This window comes from Scyliorhinus torazame, chromosome 11 (assembly GCF_047496885.1).
Source record: "Scyliorhinus torazame isolate Kashiwa2021f chromosome 11, sScyTor2.1, whole genome shotgun sequence".
NCBI lineage: Eukaryota > Metazoa > Chordata > Chondrichthyes > Carcharhiniformes > Scyliorhinidae > Scyliorhinus > Scyliorhinus torazame.
This window is the reverse complement of record NC_092717.1, coordinates 20,219,955-20,244,695: the sequence shown is the minus strand read 5'-3', so window position 1 is coordinate 20,244,695 and position 24,741 is coordinate 20,219,955. Positions and strand designations below refer to the sequence as shown.

The 24,741-nt window shown below is 44.1% G+C and overlaps 1 protein-coding gene across 1 annotated transcript in view; it reads left to right on the top strand.

Annotated features, from left to right (window-relative positions):
* dspa (desmoplakin a) overlaps positions 1–24,741 on the top strand; it is a 99,141-nt gene that overhangs the window by 9,211 nt on the left and 65,189 nt on the right. The window contains exons 3-8 of the mRNA XM_072467012.1: positions 10,125–10,276; positions 15,555–15,738; positions 18,223–18,351; positions 21,690–21,758; positions 21,849–22,010; positions 22,236–22,340. Of these exons, the coding sequence (XP_072323113.1) occupies positions 10,125–10,276; positions 15,555–15,738; positions 18,223–18,351; positions 21,690–21,758; positions 21,849–22,010; positions 22,236–22,340 (801 nt within the window). The remainder of the gene's footprint in view (positions 1–10,124; positions 10,277–15,554; positions 15,739–18,222; positions 18,352–21,689; positions 21,759–21,848; positions 22,011–22,235; positions 22,341–24,741) is intronic.

Sequence of the window (24,741 nt, the reverse complement as noted above, 5' to 3'; positions counted from 1 at the left end):
ACTCTTGATCTGCTTACTTCTCATCCATAAATTTGTGACTCCCACAACTTAAGCCCCTTGGGATAGCTCAGCAGGTTAATGTTTCATCTGTGTGATTTGCCCTGTGAGCCCCCTCCCCACCTCCTATCCTCTATCGGAGAAAATGTTATCAGCTGGAAATGGAGGTGGGCCATTTGCATTCAGGTCCTCCCCTCCATTTATAAAGGTCTCTGGAGTCATCCCTACTCTGTGAAAATCCGGCCCCCAAATCTCACTTTCCATGTGGCAGAGGGAGCTAAGCAATGTATAGAATTACATTTGGGAAGATAGCACTGAAATGGCTTAAAAAGTCCATGTCAGCATTTATACTTCATTCAAGCCTCCTCTTATTCTTATTTAACTTTTGTCAGCATCGCTCTCCGTTCCCTTCTCTCCCTTGTGCCGATTTACGGGCAGCACAGTGGTTAGCACTGCTGCCTCAGCGCCAGGGACGCGGGTCCGATTCTGACCTTGAGCGACTGTCTGTGTGACATTTGCTTTCTTCCCGTGTCTGTGGGTTTCCTCCTGTGCTTCGTTTCCTCCCACAGTTCAAAGATATGCAGGTTAGGTGGATTGGGCGTGGTAAATTACCCCTTAGTGTCCAAAAGGTTAGGTGGGGTTACTGGGTTATGGGGATAGTATGGGACGTGGTCCAGATAGGGTGCTCTTTCGAGGGTTCGTTGCGGACCCGCTGGACAGAAGGGCTGTCTCCTGCATTTTAGGGATTCTCTGATTTTGTTGCCCCTTGAATGCAATTATGCTTGTTTTAATAAGGGCACGGGGAGTCCACAACGAGTAAAATAAAGAAACATAGTTTTATTTACAATGCAATATATACAATACCCAGTAGATCCCTACCGAGTTCCTGTTCTAGTTGGTGCCTTATTGGCTTTTATACAGCGGTTAATAGAGATCCCTTACTCCGCAAGGACCACAGGAAGTTTATCATTCCCACCCAGAGGGTCCGGGCTATTACAGTTGTTCGTTAACTGTTTCCCCCCATTTTCTACCAAAGGTGTTTAGTTTTGATGGAAAGTAGTTCCCAATATGAGAGATACCTCCGCCGAGGCCTTTCCTCACAATTGAACCTCCAAGTTGGACCTGAAATTCAGCCGCAACCTCCCAATTTTGTGTTGGGGAAACCGCTGGGGAATTGCCCCAAAATGGCCAATTTCTTGTCCATTTTTCTGTCACACTGTGGGGAGACCACAGCACAGCTGTTCTATTCCACAATCCATGAATGTGTGCAGCAGGAATTACCGGCAACCACTGGGGAAGGAAATCCTGGCTGATTATCTTTTTTACCCCAGAGGTTGAGGCTGGCTGCAATATTCCTCCCGCCACCCCAACTCCGATTAGCCAATTCATCACAAACTAGAAGTTCAACTTGAGATCGTCTTGTCGTATAGCTTGCCATTGTACCTCGTGTTTATAAGTTCTGGGTATGTTTTGTACAGTTTAACATTTAAATTGTAGTTTGAGACACATTAAGGGCTTGGTGCTATTTTCTGTTAAGCAACATGGCTCTGGAGGTGATGGTTGAAGCTCTATCAAGGCATTTTCTAAGTATTTATTTAGTTTTACCAGGCAGTTGCCTTTATTTACTAAGTATCCTTAGTAAAAACCCTCCTGGCTCTAAAATGTATGCCACAAAACCAAAGATGATTTTATTTGCCTCTTTATGCTCCCCCTCTGCAAACAGTGTGCGATTATCAATGGGGGAAAACCCAGATTTAAAACGTAGGAAAATGTAGCTCAATGGGCACCAGCTATTTACAGCCTATATGAACGACTTGGATACAGGGATAGAAGATTCTACAGCCAAATTTGCAGACGACACAGTTTAGTTTAGGCGGATACAGCGTGAAGAGATGGAGGAACTTGGGGAGTGTGTGTATAGGCCAAGTTGGCGGGGTATTGTTGGTTGGGGGGGTGTTACGCACTGAATTATGTTCACATTTGTATTTGCATCTTTTGTTGTTATAAAACCATAAATGCCTCAACAAAATGTTTGTTTAAAGAATTTGTTTTTTAAATTTGCAGACGACACAAAAATAGGCGGGACCATAAGTTGCATTGAAGAAATAAGAACCTTACAAATGAATAAAGATAGGTTAGGAGAATGGGCCTAAATGTGGCAGATGGGATTTAACGTGTATAAGTGAGGTCATGCATTTTGTTCAGAAAATTGGGACGGCAACTTATTTAAATGGGGAGAGACTTCGGGATGCTCTGTTGCAGAGGGATCTGGGGGTCCTTGTTCATGATTCACAGAAAACTAGCATGCAGGTTCAACAGATAATAAAGCCAATGGAATGTTGGCATTTATAGCTAAAGGAATAGAGTATAAAGGTCAGGAACTGTTGTTGCAACTATACAAGGCATTGGTGAGACCATAGCTGGAGGGCTATTGTGCACCGTTTTGGTCCCCTTATTTTGAGGAGGCTGTTCTGAGGAGGTTCATTAGATTGATTCCAAAGATGAAGGGTTTGTTGTATGAAGAGAGATTGAGCAGTTTAGGCTTATATACTCAAGTTTAGAAGAATGCGGGGAGATCAAATTGAGGTATACAAGATGGTAAAGTAGACATTCCTCCTGTGGGGCATTTTAGAGCGAAAGGAAAAGAGGTAGCAAATTTAAAACAGAGTTGAGGAGAAACTACTCCCAAAGAGTTGTGAATCTGTGGAATTCGCTATCCTAGAGTGAGGTGGCTGTTGGGACAGTGAATACATTTAATGAGGAGTTTAATTGGTAACTGGTTGAATGTTTATGGTGAACGGGCAGGACGGTGGAGGTAGGCCAGGCTGAGATCAGCCAAGATCGAATGATGGAGCAGACTGGATGGGCCAAATGGCTTAATTCTTCTCCTATATCTTATAAACTTATAATAGAAGCACAGCTGGATTGTCTTCTTAAACAGGGTTTATATTTTCTTGAATTTAAAAGATTGAGGTGTAACTTAATCAAGGTGTTTAATATGAACAAAATGGATTTGGTAGTTTAGATGCAGATAAACTATTTCCTTTGGTGAGTAAATCCAGAATATCAAATATCACCAGAGTTGCCTCCACAATATCCTGCAAATCCACTCTCAGGAGAGGTGTCCTCTCCCAGGCCAATATCCCCAGTATCGAGGCACTGGTCATGCTTGACCAGCTGCGATGGCCGGGCCACATTGCGCGCATGCCCAACACAAGCCTCCCGAGCAAGTGCTCTACTTAGAGCTCTGCAATGGCAAGCGATCAGTCAGAGGGCAGAGGAAATGCTACAAGGTAGGTCTGGAAAGCCACCCTAAATAAATGCAACATCCCCATCGACACATGGGAATCGCTTGCCTTAGAACGCACCAACTAGAGAAGAAGCATCTGTGAAGGCACCAATCACCTTGAGCACCTTAGGGTGGAGCATGCGGAGGCCAAGCTTAAACAGCAGAAAGAGAGCGCAGAATCCAGAGCGTCTCACCCACCCCATCAAACACTACCTGCCAAACCTGTGGCAGAATCTACGGATCCAGCATTGGACAATTCAGTCACCACAGAACCCACCTCCCCAGAGTGGAAGCATGTCATCCTCGCCACTGAGGGACTGCCCAAGAGAAAGAATCCAGAATAAGGAGACATAACCTTAAAATTAAAGCTAAGCCATTTAGGAGTGAAATTGGGTTGTACAACAAAAGGTAAAGGGAATCTGGATCTTACTTCCCTAAAGGGCCACAGGTGTGGAACCAGGTGAAATCATCAGCACCAGGTTTGACTATTTGTTAGATAAGGTACAGCGAGTACAGAGCAGAGGTAGGTAATTGGAATTAAGCTACAGATCAATTATGATCTTGCTGAATAACAGAACAGGCTTGAGAGTGTAAATGGCCGTCTCCAGTTCCACACGTACTCTGTCAAACTGGTTGAACAGGACTCTCCCATTCCTTTCAAAGCTAATCATCGCAAGCAGTAGTGTCCCTACCTCTGAGCAGGCGCTCCAGGTTCAAATAACACCCCAGGACTTGATGCTCAAGGAAGGTTCATTCGTAACACAACCAGATTGACTATCAACCTGCAAATGTTTCTCTTGCATGTCTGTGGCAGGCAGTAAGAGCGGGGGAGATTTCTGGTCAGTCTTGTGATGGAAAGAAAGGTGGATACTCTACAATTACTATCCATAGCACCAGGTGACAACATGCTCAGAGTTTGTGTTGTCACAGAAACCCTGACTTGCTGAGTGAACTGTAACACACCACCGTTGATTCCTCTTTCCAGTTATTTTCTAGTTTAATAATGAAATGAAGCAAACAATATTCAGTGTTGATTCTTGCTGTGACATCAACTACAGTTTGAAACCTTTGGTACCAATGAATGGTTACTAATGGCATTATGTGGGAAAACTAAGCAATAAGAATAATGTCCGTAGCCTGATCAATCCCGAGCCCCAATGTGCTCTGGAATGGAAATTTCCACGATTGGTATAAAATAATTTTCCACACACCACAAAATGTGCCACCATATAAGAATAAACATTTGTTCTGAGGAACATTATTGGCTATAATAGTTACATGGCTAAATTAATATTGTTTTATATATGAATGGAGTTGTGTAAAAGTGGACCTGCAAGGATTTTGTTTAAGCGCAAATATATTTTTCATTGAAAAGGTTTTGATGGGCTTCGCTGATATAGGGCCCTAAATAATGTAGGATATAACAGGGCAGTGGTTATAGGAGTAAACTAGTAATATAGATACATAGAAGATAGGAACAGGAGGAGGTGGGATTGTTGGGTTAAATTCAACTATTGGAATCAGTACATCTGGTAAATCATGGGCTAACAGAAAAAAGTGATCATGAAACCTACACCAAGTGGGTTAACTTGCAATGACCACCTGTAAAGCAATGAGCACAAAGCAAAAGGGAGGGTGTCCCCTTCACAGAGCAAATAAGAACAGGTAATAAATGTGGATCAACATTGTGCACATCCTGACAACAAAGCCCAGAGCTACACGCTTGAATTTTACCGTGAACTTCAGGATCCCAATGTCAGTGCATAAAGCGGGTCCTGAGCCTTCATGTTCTGGCAGTTGGAACGGCTCGGCAATTTTACAATCAGTGGCAGCCTAATTGACTGCCTCCAGGTCAACCATTCAATTAGGGACAGTAGGCAGGCTCCTAATGCTGTCCGTTCAATCAGAGGACTAACAACTGTGAAGCCTCAGTTGCCACCAAGTGAGGCGGATACATAGATACATAGATGATAGGAGCAGGAGGAGGCCTTTTGGCCCTTCGAGCCTGCTCCGCCATTCATCACTATCATGGCTGATCATCCAACTCAATAGCCTAATCCTGCTTTCTCCCCATAGCCTTTGATCCCATTCTCCCCAAGTGCGATATCCATCCGCCTCTGAATATATTCAAAGTTTTAGCATCAACTACTTCCTGTGGTAATGAATTCCACAGGCTCACCACTCTTTGTGTGAAGAAGTGTCTCCTTATCTCTGTCCAAAATGGTTTACCCTGAATCCTCAGGCTGTTACCCCTGGTATTGGACACACCTATCATTGGTAACATCTTCCCTGCATCTACCCTGTCTAGTGCTGTTAGAATTTTATAAGTCTCTATGAGATCCCCCCCCTCATTCTTCTGAACTCCAGCGAGAACAATCCCAACCTAGTCAATCTCTCCTCATATGGCAGTCCCGCCATCCCTGGAATCCCAGATAAATCTTTGCTGCACTCCCTCGAGCGCAAGAACATCCTTCCTCAGAGAAGGAGACCAAAACTGCACACAATATTCCAGGTGTGGCCTCACCAAGGCCCTGTACAATTGTAACAACACATCCCTGCTTCTATACTCGAAACCTCTCGCAATGAAGGCCAACATACCATTAGTCTTCTTTACCGCCTGCTGCACCTGCATGCTTACCTTCAGCGAATGATGCACAAGGACACCCAGATCCTGCTACACACTTCCCTCTCCCAATTTACAACCATTCACGTAGTAATCTGCCTTCCTGTTTTTGCTTCCAAAATGAATAACCTCACACTAATCCAAATTATACTGCATCTGTCATTGGTTTGCCCCCTCGCCCAACCTGTCCAGATCTTGCTGTAAGATCACTGCATCCTCATCACAATTCACCCTCCCACCTAATTTGGTATCATCTGAAACTTTGAGATGTTACATTTTGTTCCCTCATCCAAATCATTAATATATATTGTGAATAGCTGGGGTCCCAGCACCGATCCCTGTGGTCCCTGCCTGCCAATTTGAAAAGGACCCATTAATCCCTACTCTTTGTTTCCTCTCTGCCAACTAGTTTTCTATCCACCTCAATACATTTCCCCCAATCCCATGTGCTTTAATTTTGCACAATAATCTCATATGCGGGACTTTGTCAAACACCTTCTGACAGTCCAAATATACCACATCAACTGGCTCCCCCTTGTCGACTGTACTGGTTACCTCTTCAAAGAATTCCAACAGATTTGTCGAGCATGATTTTCCCTTCATAATTCCATGCTGACTCTGACTAATCCTGCCACTGCTTTCTAAATGTTCCGCTATAAAGTCCTTGATAATGGATTCAAACATTTCCCCACAACCGATGTTAGGCCTACTGGTCTATAATTCCCTGCTTTCTCTCTACCTCCCTTTTTGAATATCGGAGTGACGTGAACTACCCTCCAATCTGCAGGGACATTTCCAGAGTCTATAGAATCCCGGAAGATGACCACCAATGCATCCACTATTTCCAGAGTCACCTCCTTAAGCACTCTGGGATGCAAATTCTCAGGCCCTGGGGATTTATCCGCCTTCAATCCCATCAGTTTTCCCAGCACCATTTCTCTACTAATGTTGATATCCCTCAGTTCTTCCCTCTCACTAAACTTCATTCTCCAACACTTCTGGGATCTGATTTGAGTCCTCATTTGTGAAGACAGAACCAAAGTATGTAAATTGCTCAGCCATTTATTTGTCCCTTATTATACATTCCCCTGATTTTGTCTGCAGTGGCCTTACATTTCTCTTTACCAATCTCTTTCTCTTCACATAGCTGTAGAAACTCTTTTGTGTCAGTCTTTATGTTCCCTGCAAGCTTCCTTTTGTACTGTACTTTCCCCTTCTTAATCAATCTCTTTGTCCTTCTCTGCTGAATTCTAAACTGCTCCCAATCCTCAGAACTATTATTTTTCTTGGCCAATCTGTATGCTTCTTCCTTGGATTGGATACTATTTCTAATTTCCTTTGTAAGCCATGGATTGGCCCTCTTACCCCCTTTGCTTTTGTGCCAGACAGGAATGAACAGTTGCTGTAGTTCCTCCAGGCATTCCTTGAATGTTTGCCATTGTCTATCCACTGTCATCCCTTTAAGTAACTCTCCCCAATCTATCAAGGCCAACTCAAGCCTCATATCCTCATAGTTCCCTTTATTAAGATTCAGCACCCTAGTTTCCGAATCAACTACTTCACTCTCCATGTTGATAAAAAATTCCATCATGCCCCCCCCCCCCCCCCCCCCCCCCGCCCCCCTCCACCCGTTGCAGATTTGATAAAATGTCCCTTAGTGGAGCGTCTAAGTATGCAAATTGATAACTCACTCGCTTGGCGAAGACTGCTGCTCTCCATTTGATCCTGCCAGTGGCAAAATGTCACAGTGTTGGGACTGCATCAGGGAGCTGTCTTGTGTCACAGTATGGACTACATCAGGGAGTGGTCCTGATGGAGCTCTGCACCCCCCCCCCCCCATTATTTCGCTCTTCCATCAGTGGCTCATTGGTTAACATTGAGTAGCCCCGCAGGCCAAGGATTAAAACAAAATTATTATTGTGATGTTTGCAACTCTGGCTAGGCTGGCTTTTATTTTGAATTGCTATTGTTTATTTTGAATTACTATGGGTCACTTTGAATTATCATGGTCCATGCAATGGCGATGTTGTTAGGTAATGAGTTCCAAGATTTTAGGTAATGAGTTCCAAGGTTTTGACCCAGCGATGATTGAAATAACAGCATTTGAAAGAACAGCATTTTATGTGCGAGTTGGTAAGAGAGCCTGGAGTTGATGGTATTCCAATGCATCAATGTTCCTTCTAGGCTATGGGCATCAAGCTCCTTTTACATCCTAGACCTGACCCAACATCCTGACATAATAATAATCTTTATTATTGTTGCACGTAAGCTTACATTAACACTGCAATGAAGTTACTGTGAAAATCCCCTAGTCGCCGCATTCCGGCACCTGTTCGGGTACACCGAGGGGGAATTCAGAATGTCCAAATCATCTGACAGCACGTCTTTTGGGACTTGTGGGAGGAAACCGGAGCACCCGTAGGAAACCCACGCAGGCACGGAGAACGTGCAGACTCCACACAGACAGTGACCCAAGCCGGGAATCGAACCTGGGACCCTGGCGCTGTGAAGCAACAGTGCTAACCACTGTTCTACCATGCTGCCCTCATTTGGCATGGGTTACGTTCAACACATGCAATTTGGACACACCTAAGGTAGTAATTGGCATGTGTTAGATGTCCAAGGGTCACTATGTTGACCTTCACAGTTTGACAGCATTGCTGGTGGCCATCTGAAAGTGATGTTGGAACAATTTAAAAATGCAAAGAATGGCCCTTTCAGATGTCCTTCAACAAAATGCACAACAAAAGTAAGATGAAGCAAGCCCTGTGTTTGCTGTGACTGGTTATGTCAGTTCTATGGTGACCTAGGTCTGGAGGGTATTGAAGAAAAGTGGGAAAGGAGATTTTCAACTGACTCCAGAGTACTATTGTGTGCCCTTTATGGTTCACTTTCCTGTAATAAGTCCATCCCAGAACTTACCCATCCCTGGCACATTGCCAATTCGGCCCTTATTGCTGGGTGAGCTCCTGCTTGAGGACAAACTGGTTCCTCTGGGACAGTCAGTCTCCCATACAACTTCCATCTTTTAGCTGTTCCTCTTGCTGATGATCGAAGCTCAGGCTGCAAACTCTACAAGATCCCAAGCCAGGTTGTCTCTACCCCTCAAGTCATCTGATACTAAAATCACTCAACTCTGCAGTTGCTCTTTCTCTATTGGGCTGCCATGCTCTGGCAAGTAACAGTAACATCACCCCTATACTATTGCAGCTCCCATACTCTGCAAACACCGAGCATGGCATACTATAGACCAGGTACAATTATTTTGTTAGCTACATGCTTGACACCATTTGTTCCAGATGATCCATTTGTTATTAGTGATCCAATTGCTAATTTCTGTTAAAAGAGCAGGTCTTAAGTTGAAATGGGGTGCAGGGTACCATTTGGATTGGGGAGGAGATGATTGATTTGGATTCCTGCACTGATCCCCGCTGAACCTGGTCCTCACCTGACATCCTTTTATATACGAGATGAGCTGGAAGCTGAACATTAGTTGGTGTTCAGTCTCGCTGGTGGGAAGAATGCCTCTTGGGCAAGATGCTGAAGATGTGCATGACATCCACAAAATCACAACCCAGCAAGTTGTCAACTTCAGGAGAGAAGGAATGAAATCTCAATAATGTGTTCTTTGGGAGAACCCAGTCTAATGTTTCCTTGTTTTGGGTGTACGGTTATAATAGAGCATCAAGTGTAGTTAGGAGCATGAGGAAGCACTACCTTTATACCATGGCAAAATTCCTGTGGTCTGTATGTACCAGAGTTACGTGCAGTTTGAGTAGTAATTGTTACTGTGTGACTGGGAGCTGCAGACATCCTGGGTGGGATTCTCCGCTCCGCTGGCAGCGCACCCACGCCTGCGCGTTTCGCGCCGGCGTGGGGTGGCCATAATCTCATTGGCATGTGGCAGGAACAGAGAATCCTGCTGCCGGCAAGGGTCCGGATAATCCCGCCCTCTGAGTAGTTTATAAATGGTAACTTAACGTTCAGGGTACATTCAACAATTGTACTACATCGAGAAACTGCACAAAATACAATGTATTCAAACGCAATCACTGAATGCTTCCGCCAAACTAAAACAACTTGTCATATTTCTGTACAAAATTATTTGAATATTTTAACGTTAGTCATTTGTGAAATGATGCCGTTTCTGCTTACAATTAAATAAAATTTTCTTTGGTGAAGATCCATTTTTGTTCTCGTACTATTTTGTTCCAGGATTTGCAAGCTTTTGATTTGGGTTTGCAAGGAAAATTCAGAATACAAATTGATGAACATTTGAGAAGCGCTGGTGAGCAACTAGCAAATATTGAAGACCATGCCAATGATTTGAGGCGTAAAGGCTTGGATTTTGAACCAACTCTCAAAAGGTAAGGAAAAATACTTCTATTCAAGTGTAAGCTGAATTGAAGATCTGTTTTGAACCGTAGAACTGGGAATCTGGGTTCAGCCCTCTGGGCCTGTGCCACCATTTGACTAGATCATGGCTGATCTATACCTCAATTCCATCTCCATACTTCATAATATCTACACAAAAACTTGTAAATATTAGTTGGGCAATGTGATTGGTAACAGAACGTGTCCTTCTGATATCGCAAAATTAAAAACTTATTGGCCGAAATGTTATGGTCCCTTGCTGGTGGGTTTGTAAAATGCAGCGCTCCCCCCAGACCTGTTTCCCATTGGCCGTTGGGCAGCCCGTCTGTACTTCAGCCTATTGAGGCGGTTAAGTGGCCAATTAATCAACCTGCCACTATTAACAGGACAGTTTTGTTGACTGAAACATGGGGCAAACTAAACCGTGCACAGAATACAGGTAAGAATATGGCCAGGAACTTTTCTGTCAAACAATTCTGTCACTTAATTTGCAGAGTCCAATGTGTACTTTTGAATTGAAGCAGCACTATCTTAATTCTGTTCCGTATTATGATGGGTATCATCGTGTAAGCATGTTAAAAGTAGCTTGCTTTCATTCCCTATTGCTCAAAAACATCTTCCCCTCTGACAAGCCATTTAAGATCAGACACTCATTGTAATAATAATAAAAATAATCTTTATTATTGTCACAAGTAGGATTATATTAACACCGCAATGAAGTTACTGTGAAAATCCCCTAGTCGCTACATTTGTTTTAGGGTACACAAAGGGTGAATTCAGAATGTCTAATTCACCTAACAGCATGGGCGTGATTCTCCGACCCCCCGCCAGGCCGGAGAATCGGCAGGGGGGGGGGTGCGCGAATAGCGCCAAGCCGCCCCAATGCCGGGACGTCATTCTCCCACCTGTGAAAAAAAACGGGCGGGCGGGCGCGCATGGTGCAGGGCTGCACTATGAATCGCCGCAAATGGCCGGAGCGGCAATCTTCCGGCGGCGCCGCGATTCTCTGGGCCGAGCGGCCGTCCGAAAAAGTCTGAGTCCCGCCAGCGCCGTTCTAACATGCTCTGCGCCAGCGGGACCTCGGAGTTGAAGGGTCCGGGGATGGCCTGTGGTGGGGGGGGGTCCAACCCCGGGGAGGCCCTCCGTAGTGGCCTGGCCCACAAACGGGGCCAGCCTCTCTGGCTGCGGACCTCTTTTCATCCGCGCTGGCTCCAGGATCCCTGCGGTATTTGGCGTCGGGGCAGGCGCGGGGATGACTGCCACTGTGCATGCGCTAGTTGGCACCGGCCCAACTGCGCATGAGCGGACCCCGCAGTGCCGGGTCGACGTCTGGACCGGCAGCTGGAGCAGCGTGGGCTGCTCCAGCGCCGTGCTGGCCCCCCCCCCCCCCCCCACCCCGCAGGACCCGGAAACCGGGTCTCGGAACTGGGGTCGGCGCCAGAGTAAAGTACTCCTGTTCTGGCGCCGGACCAGAGAATCGCGGCCCATGTCTTTCGGAATTTGTGGGTGGAAACCGGAGCGCCCGGATGAAACACGTGCGCGCACACACGGAGAATGTGCTGACTCCGCACGTGACCCAAGCAGGAATCAAACCTGGGACCCTGGCGTTGTGAAGCAACAGTGCTAACCACTGTGCTACAGTCTCCATCTGGGAGATCCAATCTGTCACACTTCTAAAATAAAATGTGTTTGCAGCAATTTTTCTTCTGTAGCTCCAAATTAAATGAGACAGTTTCAACTTCAAAGGCTTTTACATTGCAAGTCCAGCTATCCCTAACTGAGCTCGCCATTAAATTTATTTGCCTGGGTAATAAAAAAATGTTGGACGAGTTGTGAAGTTACTGAAATTTTGTAACTGTGATATAATTGCAAATTGGAATAATGATGGAAGCCCAGCCGTATTAAGGGTGAACAGAAAACAAAGTGGGCCAGAAAGTCACCTGTTTATTTTTACAGTGTTTGTTGCAAATTAGTCTGATTCATCAGATTCTTGTGTCCTTTTTGGCCCAATTTTTAACCCACCCTCGCCCAACGAGAGTAGTGCTAGCATGGTGGTTAGGATCGAGCAGAGTCCACTTACTGGCCTAAGGTTGTGCTGTTAATGCCTGGTCATGTTTTACCTTCTCTTTGAAGTCGGCTGAGGTTCCTGCTGCAGAAGAACATGTGGCTTGTTTAAATTGAGAAGTCTCATCCCAGTGACATTAGAGTAGTCAGCAGACACAAAGATGCGTAAGATTTGTTGGGCTGAAATCCTTACGAAAGGTTGTTGAGTCATTAATATGAGGAAATGGCTGAGGAACTGAACAGGTTTTTTGGGTCGGTCTTTACACTGGAAGACACAAATAACATGCCAGTGACTGATGGAAATGAGGCTATGACAGGTGATGACCTTGAGGCGATTGTTATCACTAAGCAGGTAGTGACGGGCAAGCTAATGGGGCTAAAGATAGACAAGTCTCCTGGCCCTGATGGAATGTATCCCAGGGTACTAAAAGCGATGGTTAGGGAAATTGCAAATGCACTCGTGATAATTTACCAAAATTCAAGGACTCTGGGGTGGTCGTGGTGGATTAGAAAATAGCAAATGTGACACCACTGTTTAAAAAAGGAGGTAGGCAGAAAGCGGGTAATTATAGGCCAGTGAGCTTAACTTCGGTAGTAGGGAAGATGCTGGAATCTATCATCAAGGAAGAAATAGCGAGGCATCTGGATGGAAATTGTCCCATTGGGCAGGCGCAGCATGGGTTCATAAAGGGCAGGTCGTGCCTAACTAATTTAGTGGAATTTTTTGAGGACATTACTAGTGCGGTAGATAATGGGGAGCCAACGGATGTGGTATATCTGGATTTCCAGAAAGCTTTTGACCGGTGCCACACAAGAGGTTGCTGCATAAGATAAAGATGCATGGCGTTGAGGGTAAAGTAGTAGCATGGATAGAGGATTGGTTCATTAATAGAAAGCAAAGACTGGGGATTAAAAACAAATTACTGCAGATGCTGGAATCTGAAATGAAAGAGAAAATGCTGGAAAATATCAGCAAGTCTGGCAGCATCTGTAGGGGGAGAAAAGAGCAACGTTTCGAGTCCGATGACTTTGTCAGCTAACAGACAGAGAAAGTGGGAAATATGTATACTGTGGAGTGAGATGAAAGATGAGTCATAGCCACAGAAACCCAGGGAAACCTGGTGCTAATGGCCACAGAAACCAAGGGGAAAGAGTGCTAATGGCAGTCCCCAGAGAGGATAAAAGATGTGAAAGGTCAAACAGAAGGGAAACTAACATCAGATGATGAACTGTAGATGTGGGGGGAGGGGAAAGGGGAAGCAAAGAGGAGAAGGGTGAGGGAAAGGTGGATAAATTGGGGGGGGGGGGAATTAAATGTATATAAAGAAAGAAATGGTAAAAGACAGTTAAAATGAAATGAAAACAAATGGGTCGAGGTGGGGTAGAGCTGATCATCTGAAAGACTGGGGATTAATGGGTGTTTCTCTGGTTGGCAATCAGTAGTTAGCGGTCCCTCGGGGATCTGTGTTGGGCCCATAATTGTTCACAATTTATATAGATGATTTGGAGTTCGGGACCAAGTGCAATGTGTCCCAAGTTTGCAGACAACACTTAAGATGAGTGGCAAAGCAAATAGTGCAGAGGATACTGGAAGTCTGCAGAGGGATTTGGATAGTTAAGTGAATGGGCTAGGGTATGGCAGATGGAATACAATGTTGACAAATGTGAGGTTATTCATTTTGGTAGGAATAACAACAAGGAATTATTATCTAAATGATAAAATATTAAAACATGCTGCTGTGCAGAGGGACCTGGGTGTCCTAGTGCATGAGTTGCAAAAAATTGGTTTACAGGTGATTAAGAAGGTTGAGTGGAGTTTTGTCCTTCATTGCTAGAGGGATGGAGTTTAAGACTAGGGAGGTTATGCTTCAACTGTATAAGGCGTTAGTAAGGCCACACCTGGAGTATCGTGTACAGTTTTGGTCACCTTACCTGAGAAATGATGTACTGGTGCTAGAGGGTGTGCAGAGGAGATTCACTAGGTTAATCCCAGAGTTGAGGGAGTTGGATTACGAGGAGAGGTTGAGTAGACCGGGACTGTACTCGTTGGAATTTAGAAGGATGGGGGGGGCGGGGGGGGGGGGGGAAATCTTATAGAAACATATAAAATTATGAAGGGAATAGATAGGATAGATATGGGCAGGTTGTTTCCACTGGTGGGTGAAAGCAGAACTAGGGAGCATAGCCTCAAAATAAGAGGAAGTAGATTTAGGACTGAGTTCAGGATGAACTTCTTCACTCAAAGGGTTCTGAATCGATGGAATTCCCTGCCCAGTGAAGCAGTTGAGGCTCCTTCATTGAATGTTTTCAAGATAAAGAGGAATAAAGGGTTATGGTGTTACATAGAACATAGAACAATACAGCGCAGTACAGGCCCTTCGGCCCACGATATTGCACCAAAACAAAAGCCATCTAACCTACACTATGCGATTATCATCCATATGTTTATCCAATAAACTTTTAAATGCCCTCAATGTTGGCGAGTTCACTACTGTAGCAGGTAGGGCATTCCACGGCCTCACTACTCTTTGCGTAAAGAACCTACCTCTGACCTCTGTCCTATATCTATTACCCCTCAGTTTAAAGCTATGTCCCCTCGTGCCAGCCATTTCCATCCGCGGGAGAAGGCTCTCACTGTCCACCCTATCCAACCCCCTGATCATTTTGTATGCCTCTATTAAGTCTCCTCTTAACCTTCTTCGCTCCAACGAAAACAACCTCCAGTCCATCAGCCTTTCCTCATAAGATTTTCCCTCCATACCAGGCAACATCCTGGTAAATCTCCTCTGCACCCACTCCAAAGTCTCCACGTCTTTCCTATAATGCGGTGACCAGAACGGTGTTCGGGCGGGAAATTGGAGCTGAGTCCATAAAAGATCAGCCATGATCTCATTGAATGGAGGAACAGACACAAAGGGCCAGATGGCCTACTCCTGCTCCTAGTTCTTATGTTCATATGTTCTCTTGACTTATTTGTGTAAGGTAGGCTCTGTTACGGACACAATATCCCAATTTTCGTGCTTTGTGCTCCACCTAGAGGATGAAGAGGAAAATTGATTCCACAAATTTGCTGGATACCCCTCATAATAACACTAGTGTGGAAACCGCAAGATCAAAACTGACAGCGGAAAACCAATATTGTACTTTGTTGGTGCTCTCTTCAGCTAGACCTGTTCAGTATTCACTATCTTTGAAACTTCCCTGCAGTGTGCAGCAGCTTCGGAATCAGATGCATATCATTTCAAAGACTATCACTGACCGATACAGTGAGCGAATGATTGAACGGAGCCGGTCACTGAGGCACCACAGCATCCCAAGACACAAAACCTCCTGGGACGAAGGACTGTCAAGATCGACTAATGAGCTGTTCAGTTGGTTAAGCCAACAAAGGGTAAGTCAAGTTTTAAAAAAGTGTCTTAAGTATTTTTAGAATAATGAAAAGAAGGATTGGCTTTATTAATTAAAAACCTGAATTCAAAGTTTCTTCTTCTTCAGTTTTTTATCCTTAAGTTGTGCTATTTGTCCACTGAACCATTTTTGATTTCAAAGAAAAGGACACCAGGAATAAATCTTAACTGAAGTTGGTGTTTACATCAATTAGACATTCATCCGTCAAAACTATGGGAGAATTCATGAGATGCAAACATATTTTCCCAAAAGTGAATATAATGGGGCGAGCATGTTGTTATGCCACCTATTGTATAATGAGATGGTTGATAATGTTGCTATTTCCAGCTCAATGAAAAGTGGCTAGAAGGGAGGGAACTGGGCTTGGTTGAAGGAGAATTGGGATTCTTTTTGATCTTCACATCTCTTGCATGTTAACTGACTCATTAATTTATTTATTTCTAAGGCATCTCTCTTAATGTTTCCTTATTGCAGTCCCTAAGTCCAAGGCTGACTATGTTTAAGTGACAGCTTGAGGAAATCCTACACTACCAAGCATTACCACAATGAAATGTCTGCAGAATCTCAATTATTAATCAAGTAGCACTCAGCACTTTGTTGTACCTATTTTACAGCTTCTGTCCTTGGTTGACAGAGAGGTGTCATCAGATGTGACTGAAAGGGTATTTCTGGTCATGTTGCTGTGGCTGGGGAGGTCAGGTATCATTGATTGTCTGAGAACAAAAGAATGGCAGCTGTTTGCGTAAAGTGTGTTGCCATGCAGAGGGAAGTAGCTGGTGTCACTCGCAACCTACTGTTAATCCAGCAATTTGCAATGAGGCCCTTATTGCCTCGTTGGTGTTGCACTCTTTCTTTGTAGCATTCCATGTCTTTGTTCTCCCTCTCGTTCAGTCTCCCCATCTGTTTCCCCCCCCCCCCCCCTCTAATTGGGTATATGGTTGAAAATAAATTAATTTGATAAGAGCCTGATCAGCTTTTTCGCCAACTATTTTGCCAACTGCACTGTTGCTTGTTGGAATATAATCTGAAGCCACTTGAAAATGCTCAGTTACCCATTTGGAGTAGTTGTCACTTTTACAGCTGTGCCCAATGGCAAGAAGCTGCATGTTATGTGCCAACTGCTGGTAAATCTCATTTTCTGCACTGGGGCAAATGGAAATCTTATTACGCAAAAGCAATAAGAAAAATCTAGATGTGAGTTATTTTGGTTGGTCAACTGTCTGGTATTAGTATCCACAACTTGGGTGTTGCCTGTGCTCCAGATACTGTCCTTTCTTGGCTACCATCCTCCCCTCCATGTAGCCTTCGTCCTCTTAATCCCAAGAATGGACATCATGGAACTCCAGGAGGTAATATAGTAACTATCAGTTGTATAATGCCACATGATGCCATTGCATTATCAATTTAATCACTTGTGCACAATATACGCAATGATTTATTCAGCTATTAAGTTTATTACTTTTTTTTTAAAAAACACATTACACTCATTAGACCTTTAGGCTAATGAGGTTGATTGAATAGTTGTGCTTTGCTTTATGAAGAGCTCTTGCTATCTAGCCTACAATACTATGATGTGCATTTTCTGGCGCAACATCTAGTCTGCAGCTAGATAGATCCTAGCAATACAAAACCTGTGTTGTACAGGGTGACACCCGTGCTTCAAGTGGTTTTGGTATCAGTGGCAGGAGAGCAAAATTGTGCTGGTTTAAAGAGTTTCAAAATTGAATTTAGTTAAGGGCTGGATTATTTCCTTGGGCATGGGGCAAGCATCCACTGCCAGAGGGAGAATTGGGAAATGAAAGGGAGAGAGGTAAGTTTACAGTGGCTGGCTTTGGAGGCAGGAAACTGGCTATAGACCTTGCTGCTTGGGTGGTGTAGGGGAGTTAAATCCATTTCTTGCGTGTTAAATGTAAAGGCCATTAGTATTGTTTTTTGCTTGATTTTCTGAACCACATGGACAGAACTGTGTCTCTTGAGGTTTGATTTTTTTACCCCCTCTGGTGTCATTCCTCATGCTTGTGTCTTGTATTAGGGCAGCACGGTAGCACACGTGGCTAGCACTGTGGCTTCACAGCGCCAGGGTCCCAGGTTCGATTCTCCGCTGGGTCACTGTCTGTGCGGATTCTGCACGTTCTCCCCGTGTCTGCGTGGGTTTCCTCTGGGTGCTCCGGTTTCCTCCCACAGTCCAAAGACGTGCAGGTTAGGTGGATTGGCCAAGCTAAATTGCCCTTGGTGTCCAAAAAGGTTAGGAGGGGTCAGCGGGATAGGGTGGAAATGAGGGCTTAAGTGGGTCGGTGCAGCCTCGATGGGCCGAATGGCCTCCTTCTGCACTGTATGTTCTGTGTATCTATGTATTAAGTCAAAATGGTTGGCACCAAGATCGCAATTTACAAATAACCTTCTGTAATAGGAATGTATAGTAATCATAAATATTCTTATTAAATTGATCTCTTCATTTTCCATACAGCAGGCATTAGACATGCAAGAATGGGGAGCAGATGCAGCCTCAGTAGAACACCAGATAAACGAGCAAGGAAAATACCATAGGAACCTAGAAGAGTATCGTTGGAAAATAAATAAAGCCAAAATGGAACAGGTAATTATGCAAAGCCATTGTTGAATATCCCCCCCCCCTCCCAAAAATAATGCTTCGTTATAATGGAAACAGATTTGGAAGGAAGGCTACGACAGTACTTGGAACAGAATATTTTCCAAACTGGTCTTTGCTACCGAGACACTGCTGAGAATGGAATGTTCTCAAGCAAGCTGTAAAAATTCACTCCCTGATATTTTTGCACTGTTGTTCGGGCAGCGTGGTGGCACGGTGGTTAGCATTGCTGCCTCACAGCGCCAGGGACCCGGGATCGATTCCGGCCTTAAGTGGCTGTCTTTGTGGAGTTTGCACGTTCTCCCCATGTCTCCGTGGGTTTCCTCCGGAATTCTCCCACAGTCCAAAAATGTGCAGGCTAAGTGGATCGGCCGTACTAAGTTGCCCCTACGTGTCTAAAAGTTGGGTGGGGATACTGGGATAAGGTGGGGGATTGGGTCTATGGAGGGCGGTTTGTCGAAGGCTCGGCGCAGCCTCGATAGGTTGAATGGCCTCCTTTTGCACTGTAGGGATTCTATGATTCATTCTCTTGAGTTGTATGGAAGTGGAAATCTACGGCCTGTGTTTTTGGTTGAGGAGGTTCCATTTTTGCATGAACTGTGTGTGAAGCTGCAGATTTATAATTTTTAGTATTTGAAAATGAGCACGATAATGTAACCAGAAATAGTTTAACAAATATTAAGCTTGTGCTGGAAGTATGTATGAAGAGCAGTAAAGTAGCGAGAAGGTGCTTTTTAAAATTGAGACTGAGAATTGGTGAAGAATTTAAGAGCATCATTATGTCATGGTGTGATATTTTGCTGAGAGTTACAGGTCAGTGTCTTGCTTCAAGCCACATTGGAATGTTCCAACATGTTTTACTGCGGACTGTGCCACTCCTCCCATAGCAGTGGCGCAGCCAGGTAATTATTCCATATTTCAAAGTACAGCTGGAGGGACACTGGGACCAACAGCTTTGCTTTTGTTTTGAGTTAGAGACAAAAAAAACTGGTGCCTTTTCTTGGTTTGAGTGACGTTCCATGGCTAAGCCAGCTGTGGGTGTGCAGCAGATGGTTCAACTCATTGCACAGTTGAGGACAAGGTGGGCTGCAAGTGGTCCCCAATGTATGAGGCCCATTGTTGTGTTATTTGAATGGCTGCCTTAGCAAATGCTCCAAAGCCTCGGAAAGTTTGTTGCCAACACTGAGAGAACTGGAATCTCTCTGTAGCCATCATTGAACTTTTATTGCGGATCAGTTACAATTTTAGAAACAAGATCTGGAGCTAACCAAGATCTGGAGCTAACCAAGATCTGGAGCTGACCATCTTAGTAAACAAGTTAAATTTGTACGATTCTGGTGGTCTCCAGCCCTCTGTTGGTAATTTTAAAAGTTCCAGTTAAGCACATCTGCTTAGAAGCAGAAATGAAAGTTTAGGATTTGGGCTTCGCTGGATAGGCCAACATTTATTGTTCATTCCTAGTTGCTCTTGAGAAGACGGTGTTAAGCTGCCCTCTTGAACCATGTGGTGTAGGTACACCCATAGTGCTGTTCAGGAGGGGGTTCAGTGATTTATGTTTTTCATAATGTATTTCACAGTTTAAAAAAAAAAAAAATGGGCATTTAGCTTGACCTTGGCCAATAATACTTTATGTGCATTCATAAAATCCATTTTTAGTTCACTTCACTTATTTGTGCAGTTGCTTCTTTGAAGTGTCTGGTTTTACTGCAGGGCCAACAATGGCTGTGCTGCACAATACAGATTTATTCACACTGAAAGTAAAAACCTCCTCCATTGCAGAAGCCAAGAATACGAGGCATGTTCAGATTTATTTTCCAGTTCTATAGTGACTTAATCAGTAGTCCATATTTGGGCCACTGCTGGCCCCTGCTTTCATAACCCGACCGGAGGCCACAGGGTCTGCAACATCAGAGTTCCAGTGGCCCCACCTGAATATGATCTCCCCAGATCTAGGGCCGGAGCGACACCCTTGAGTAAAGGTTCACTGGGATGTAAATACCTTGGGCCGGGTGTGGGAGACCCTTCGGGGAGTAGGACTTGTATTCTAGTAGGTAAAATAAATATTTTTCTAACAGACGTCACTTCCGTGTGGTCGCTCACCTGGAACCTTACATTGGGCCTCCCTCATTCTTTGGAGGAACAGCAGGCACCTCTAGCTCGCTGCAAATATTATTACAAGAGGCACGGATTTTATTGACATGGTGACCTGGTTAGGCTGTGTACTGGATGCATGCTATTAGTTGTGGAATGAATTTCAAGTCCACCCTATTTGTAAAATAAGAAGGTGGCCCAATGCATATGCCAAATGACTCCACAACCAATTTGCACAATTGCAGCTTAGGCCATTAACCTTCAATTACCACTTGTGATGACTTGCAGATGCCTGCTTTACCTTGACAGTAAAACTTGGATGGTATTGAAAGATTTATTTGAAAGACCTCTTTTATATTTCATAGAAATATATTTCGTATTATACTAAACTTTACACTGGTGACACTCACCTGTGGGTAAGATTTTAACTTTCATTGCCAAGTGAGAAACTGGTGGCAGCATTTAATACCTTTGCACAGCCCTCCTGATTTTGTTTTACTTTTCCTTGCCAAACCTAACGATATAATGTGTGGCTGATCCTTAAAAGTTTTAAAAATAAATTTAGAGTACCCAATTCTTTTAATTCCAATTAAGGGGCAATTTAGCGAGGCCAATCCACCTACCCTGCACATCTTTGGGTTGTGGGTGTAAGACCCACGCAAACACGGGCAGAATGTGCTAACTCCATACAGACAGTGACCTGGGGCCAGGATCGAACACGGGTCCTTGGTGGCGTGAGGCAGTAGTGCTATCCACTGTGCCACTGTGCCGCCCCCGTGGATCCCTAATGTTAATAGTACATTTACTGCCTGCTACTGAAGGTTAAAAATTCTTCTGCCTACTTCCTGGTGTTACATACTTGTCCTTTCGGCTGAAATTCAGAAGTAACTTTGAGATTTGCTGTGGGTGACCCAGGTAATACAGTAATGAAGTCTTTCTGGTTTACTGATTGTGGCCAATTCCGTCAAGCCTGCTTTCTGATTGGAGAAAACTGAACAAGACGTGGATATGCTGAGTGGGTGTCATTAACAAGGATCTTGATTAATTTATTTGCTGCTTAATAACTCCTGTATGTGGATTTGAAGATTAAACCACCTGGGTAGCAGTGTCCACTGATTACACCATCTGGGTAGCAGTGTCTAATTCCCAATGCCACTTTTCTGATGATGATGCAAATCAAATGTCAAATGATGATTGTGCATTCGGAAGTTCTGATTGCTTTGCTTTGTCTCTAGACAGGCAACTATTCTGACAGTGCCAGAGAAAGCTTGCTATTAATGGAAAGTGAATACGACAGCATTTTGGTAAGCACAAGTCTTTCATTGAGTTAAAAGCAGATTTTTTGATAACTTCATTCAACAGATAATGAGTCTTGATTTTTGCATGCCTACTAGAAAGCTTCATCGGATAGACTTGATCAACTAAGAAAGCTCCAGAGCATAATTTCAGCCACAAGCAATGAAATTATGTGGATCAATGAGCGTGAAGAAGAAGAACTTGTTCACGATTGGAGTGATAAGAACACGAAGATTGCTGAAAAACAAGAAGCTTTTTCTGTAAGTCTTTATGCTTTGGAATAAAAATCATTCTACAGGTTTAAATTGTTGTGACCATTTGAAATTTGGCATTCTTGCATTTGTCTTGATGAGTGCGAGACAAAAAGCTTTGCCAACATGTCTCTTTTCAGTAATATGCAATTTCTCTACTACCAAGTGACCGTTTACTGCTTTGTTTGTGGGCATCTTATGTTTAATTATTAAAATTTTACTTGCTTTTGCTAGATAATGATGAGCCAATTGGAAGTCAAAGAAAAGCAATTAAACCTACTCAAACAAGATGGTGACCAGCTAGTAGCAAATAATCATCCTGCAGCTGACAAGATTGAGGTAGGGGTGCTTGGTTAATCATTCATTTAGGGGCAGTGTAAATCTTGACCTAGTCGTGTTACTCAAGGTTAATGTCCGGTTTAGAGATAGGGAAGTGATAGCACTGCTATACATCACAGATTATCACAGAATTTACAGTGCAGAAGGAGGCCATTCAGCCCATCGAGTCTGCACCGGCTCTTGGAAAGAGCACCTACCCAAGGTCAACACCTCCACCCTTTCCTCATAACCCAGTAACCCCACCCAACACTATGGGCAATTTTGGATACTAAGGGCAATTTATCATGGCCAATCCACCTAACCTGCACATCTTTGGACTGTGGTAGGAAACCGGAGCACCCGGAGGAAACCCACGCACACACTGGGAGGATGTGCAGACTCCGCACAGACAGTGACCCAAGCCGGAATTGAACCTGGGACCCTGGAGCTGTGAAGCAATTGTGCTATCCACAATGCTACCGTGCTGCATTATAACATTTCTTAAAAATGTGGCGCATGATCACCATTCATTACCTAGGTATCTGCACAAGATGTTAGTGACAATTGTTACAAGCCTGAAAATTTGATTGGGTGATGCGATTGCATTGAACTCCTTTGTTATTTTAATTAATGTGATTAAAATAAATAAATTATTGCCCCAGTAAGAGTTTGATACAAAAGTAGTGAGTCAGAAATTCTTGCCTCATTAACTTGGCATAATGCATTTGTAGCACTTTTTGTTCAATAGAAATTGCGTCATTTGATATCTCATGAAGGCTTTATTCACTACTCACCATTCATTTTCCACCTTAATATTATGTTAAATTAAATGGGAGTAAAAGCATGTTAAGCTTCACAGTTGCTTCACAGCTCCAGGGTCCCAGATTCAATTCCCGGCTTGGGTCACTGTCTGTGCGGACTCTGCACGTTCGTCCCGTGTCTACATGGGTTTCCTCCGGTGCTCCGGTTTCCTCCCACAGTCCAAAGATGTGCAGGTTAGGTGGATTGACCATGCTAAATTGCCGTTGGTGTCCAAACAAAGGTTAGATGGGGTTATTGGGTTGCAGGGATAGGGTGGAGGCGTGGGCTTAAGTAGGGTGCTCTTTCAAGAACCGGTGCAGACTCGATGGGCCGAATGGACTCCTGCTGGTTTAGCAGAGTGGGCTAAATAGTTGGCTTGCAATGCAGAACAATGCCAGCAGTGCGGGTTCAATTCCTGTACCGGCCTTCCCGAACAGGCGCCAAAATGTGGCGACTCAGGACTTTTCACAGTAACTTCATTGAAGCCTACTTGTGACAAGCGATTATTATTATAATATTATTCTGCACTGTAAATTCTATGATTCAATGAAGCTTTGTGCTGTCATTTCCAGACTAGAAATGCCACATGTATATTCTGGAAGATCCTAGAAATAAGAACTTTGCATGCATTTTTGCCCTGAATAATCCTGATCCAGTACATAGACTCTAATATTAAACATCTTTTTTAAGAGTCAGTATGCATGGAACAAAAAAATAATCTTCATGCTTGCTATTTGAAAAAAAATCTTCAAAAGAGACTTCAGCTTGCAATAGAACCGAAAACTGTAAGAAAAAAAATCTATGTGGGGGATTCTCCAGGGTCGCCAGCTAGTGACTGGAATCAAGATGACCTGGTGAATTGGGTAGGAGGGAAATAAATAGGTTTCATGTCAGATGTGTAATCCGTTGACTGTCTCCTGGCCGACCCCATCGGCCCTGATGAGGTTCCTGCCCACTAAAGCTTGAATGTAATTTACGTACAAGATGCCCGATTAGCTGCTGCCTGGGATACTCCAGGATTCGCACTGCCTTGAATTGATGTAAATCCTGAGAAATGGGGAGCTGGTGGCTTGCACTCCAAGGGGCGACAAAGGGCTGAGTACTTTCCTTACACTTGCCTCCAGGGTGCTGAGGGGGGTCCTTCATGGGAGGTGAGGGGGAGGGGGGGGGGGGGGTGGTGCTGCAGGTGCTCAGTTCGGGGATTGATGCATGATCAATAACTACTAAAACGAGGTTGTAGCACAACTGAAGGCTTTAATAGGCTAGAACTGTTCCCCAGCAGCTCAGGTACAGAATGAGGGCTGCTGGGATGGCACTGACTCTTATACCCCGCCTATCAGGGTGGAGCTACATTCTGTACAGCCAATGGTAAACCCCCAGGTTTAACCAATGGAACTTCAGCCTCTCGGGTACTGCAATACCTGATAATACCACAGGGATCTTTCCTGGGATGGGGGTTGTTTGGCTGGTCTTCCCATCTGTAGCCATAAAACAGTTTGACAGCATGCCAAGTTCAAAGATCTGTGAGATGGAGGTGAAAGTATTCCCTTTAATGTAGTGGAAAATTTTTGAAATTTTTTTTTTCACATTGCCCATTAATTTTGTCAAGTCTGTTTGCATG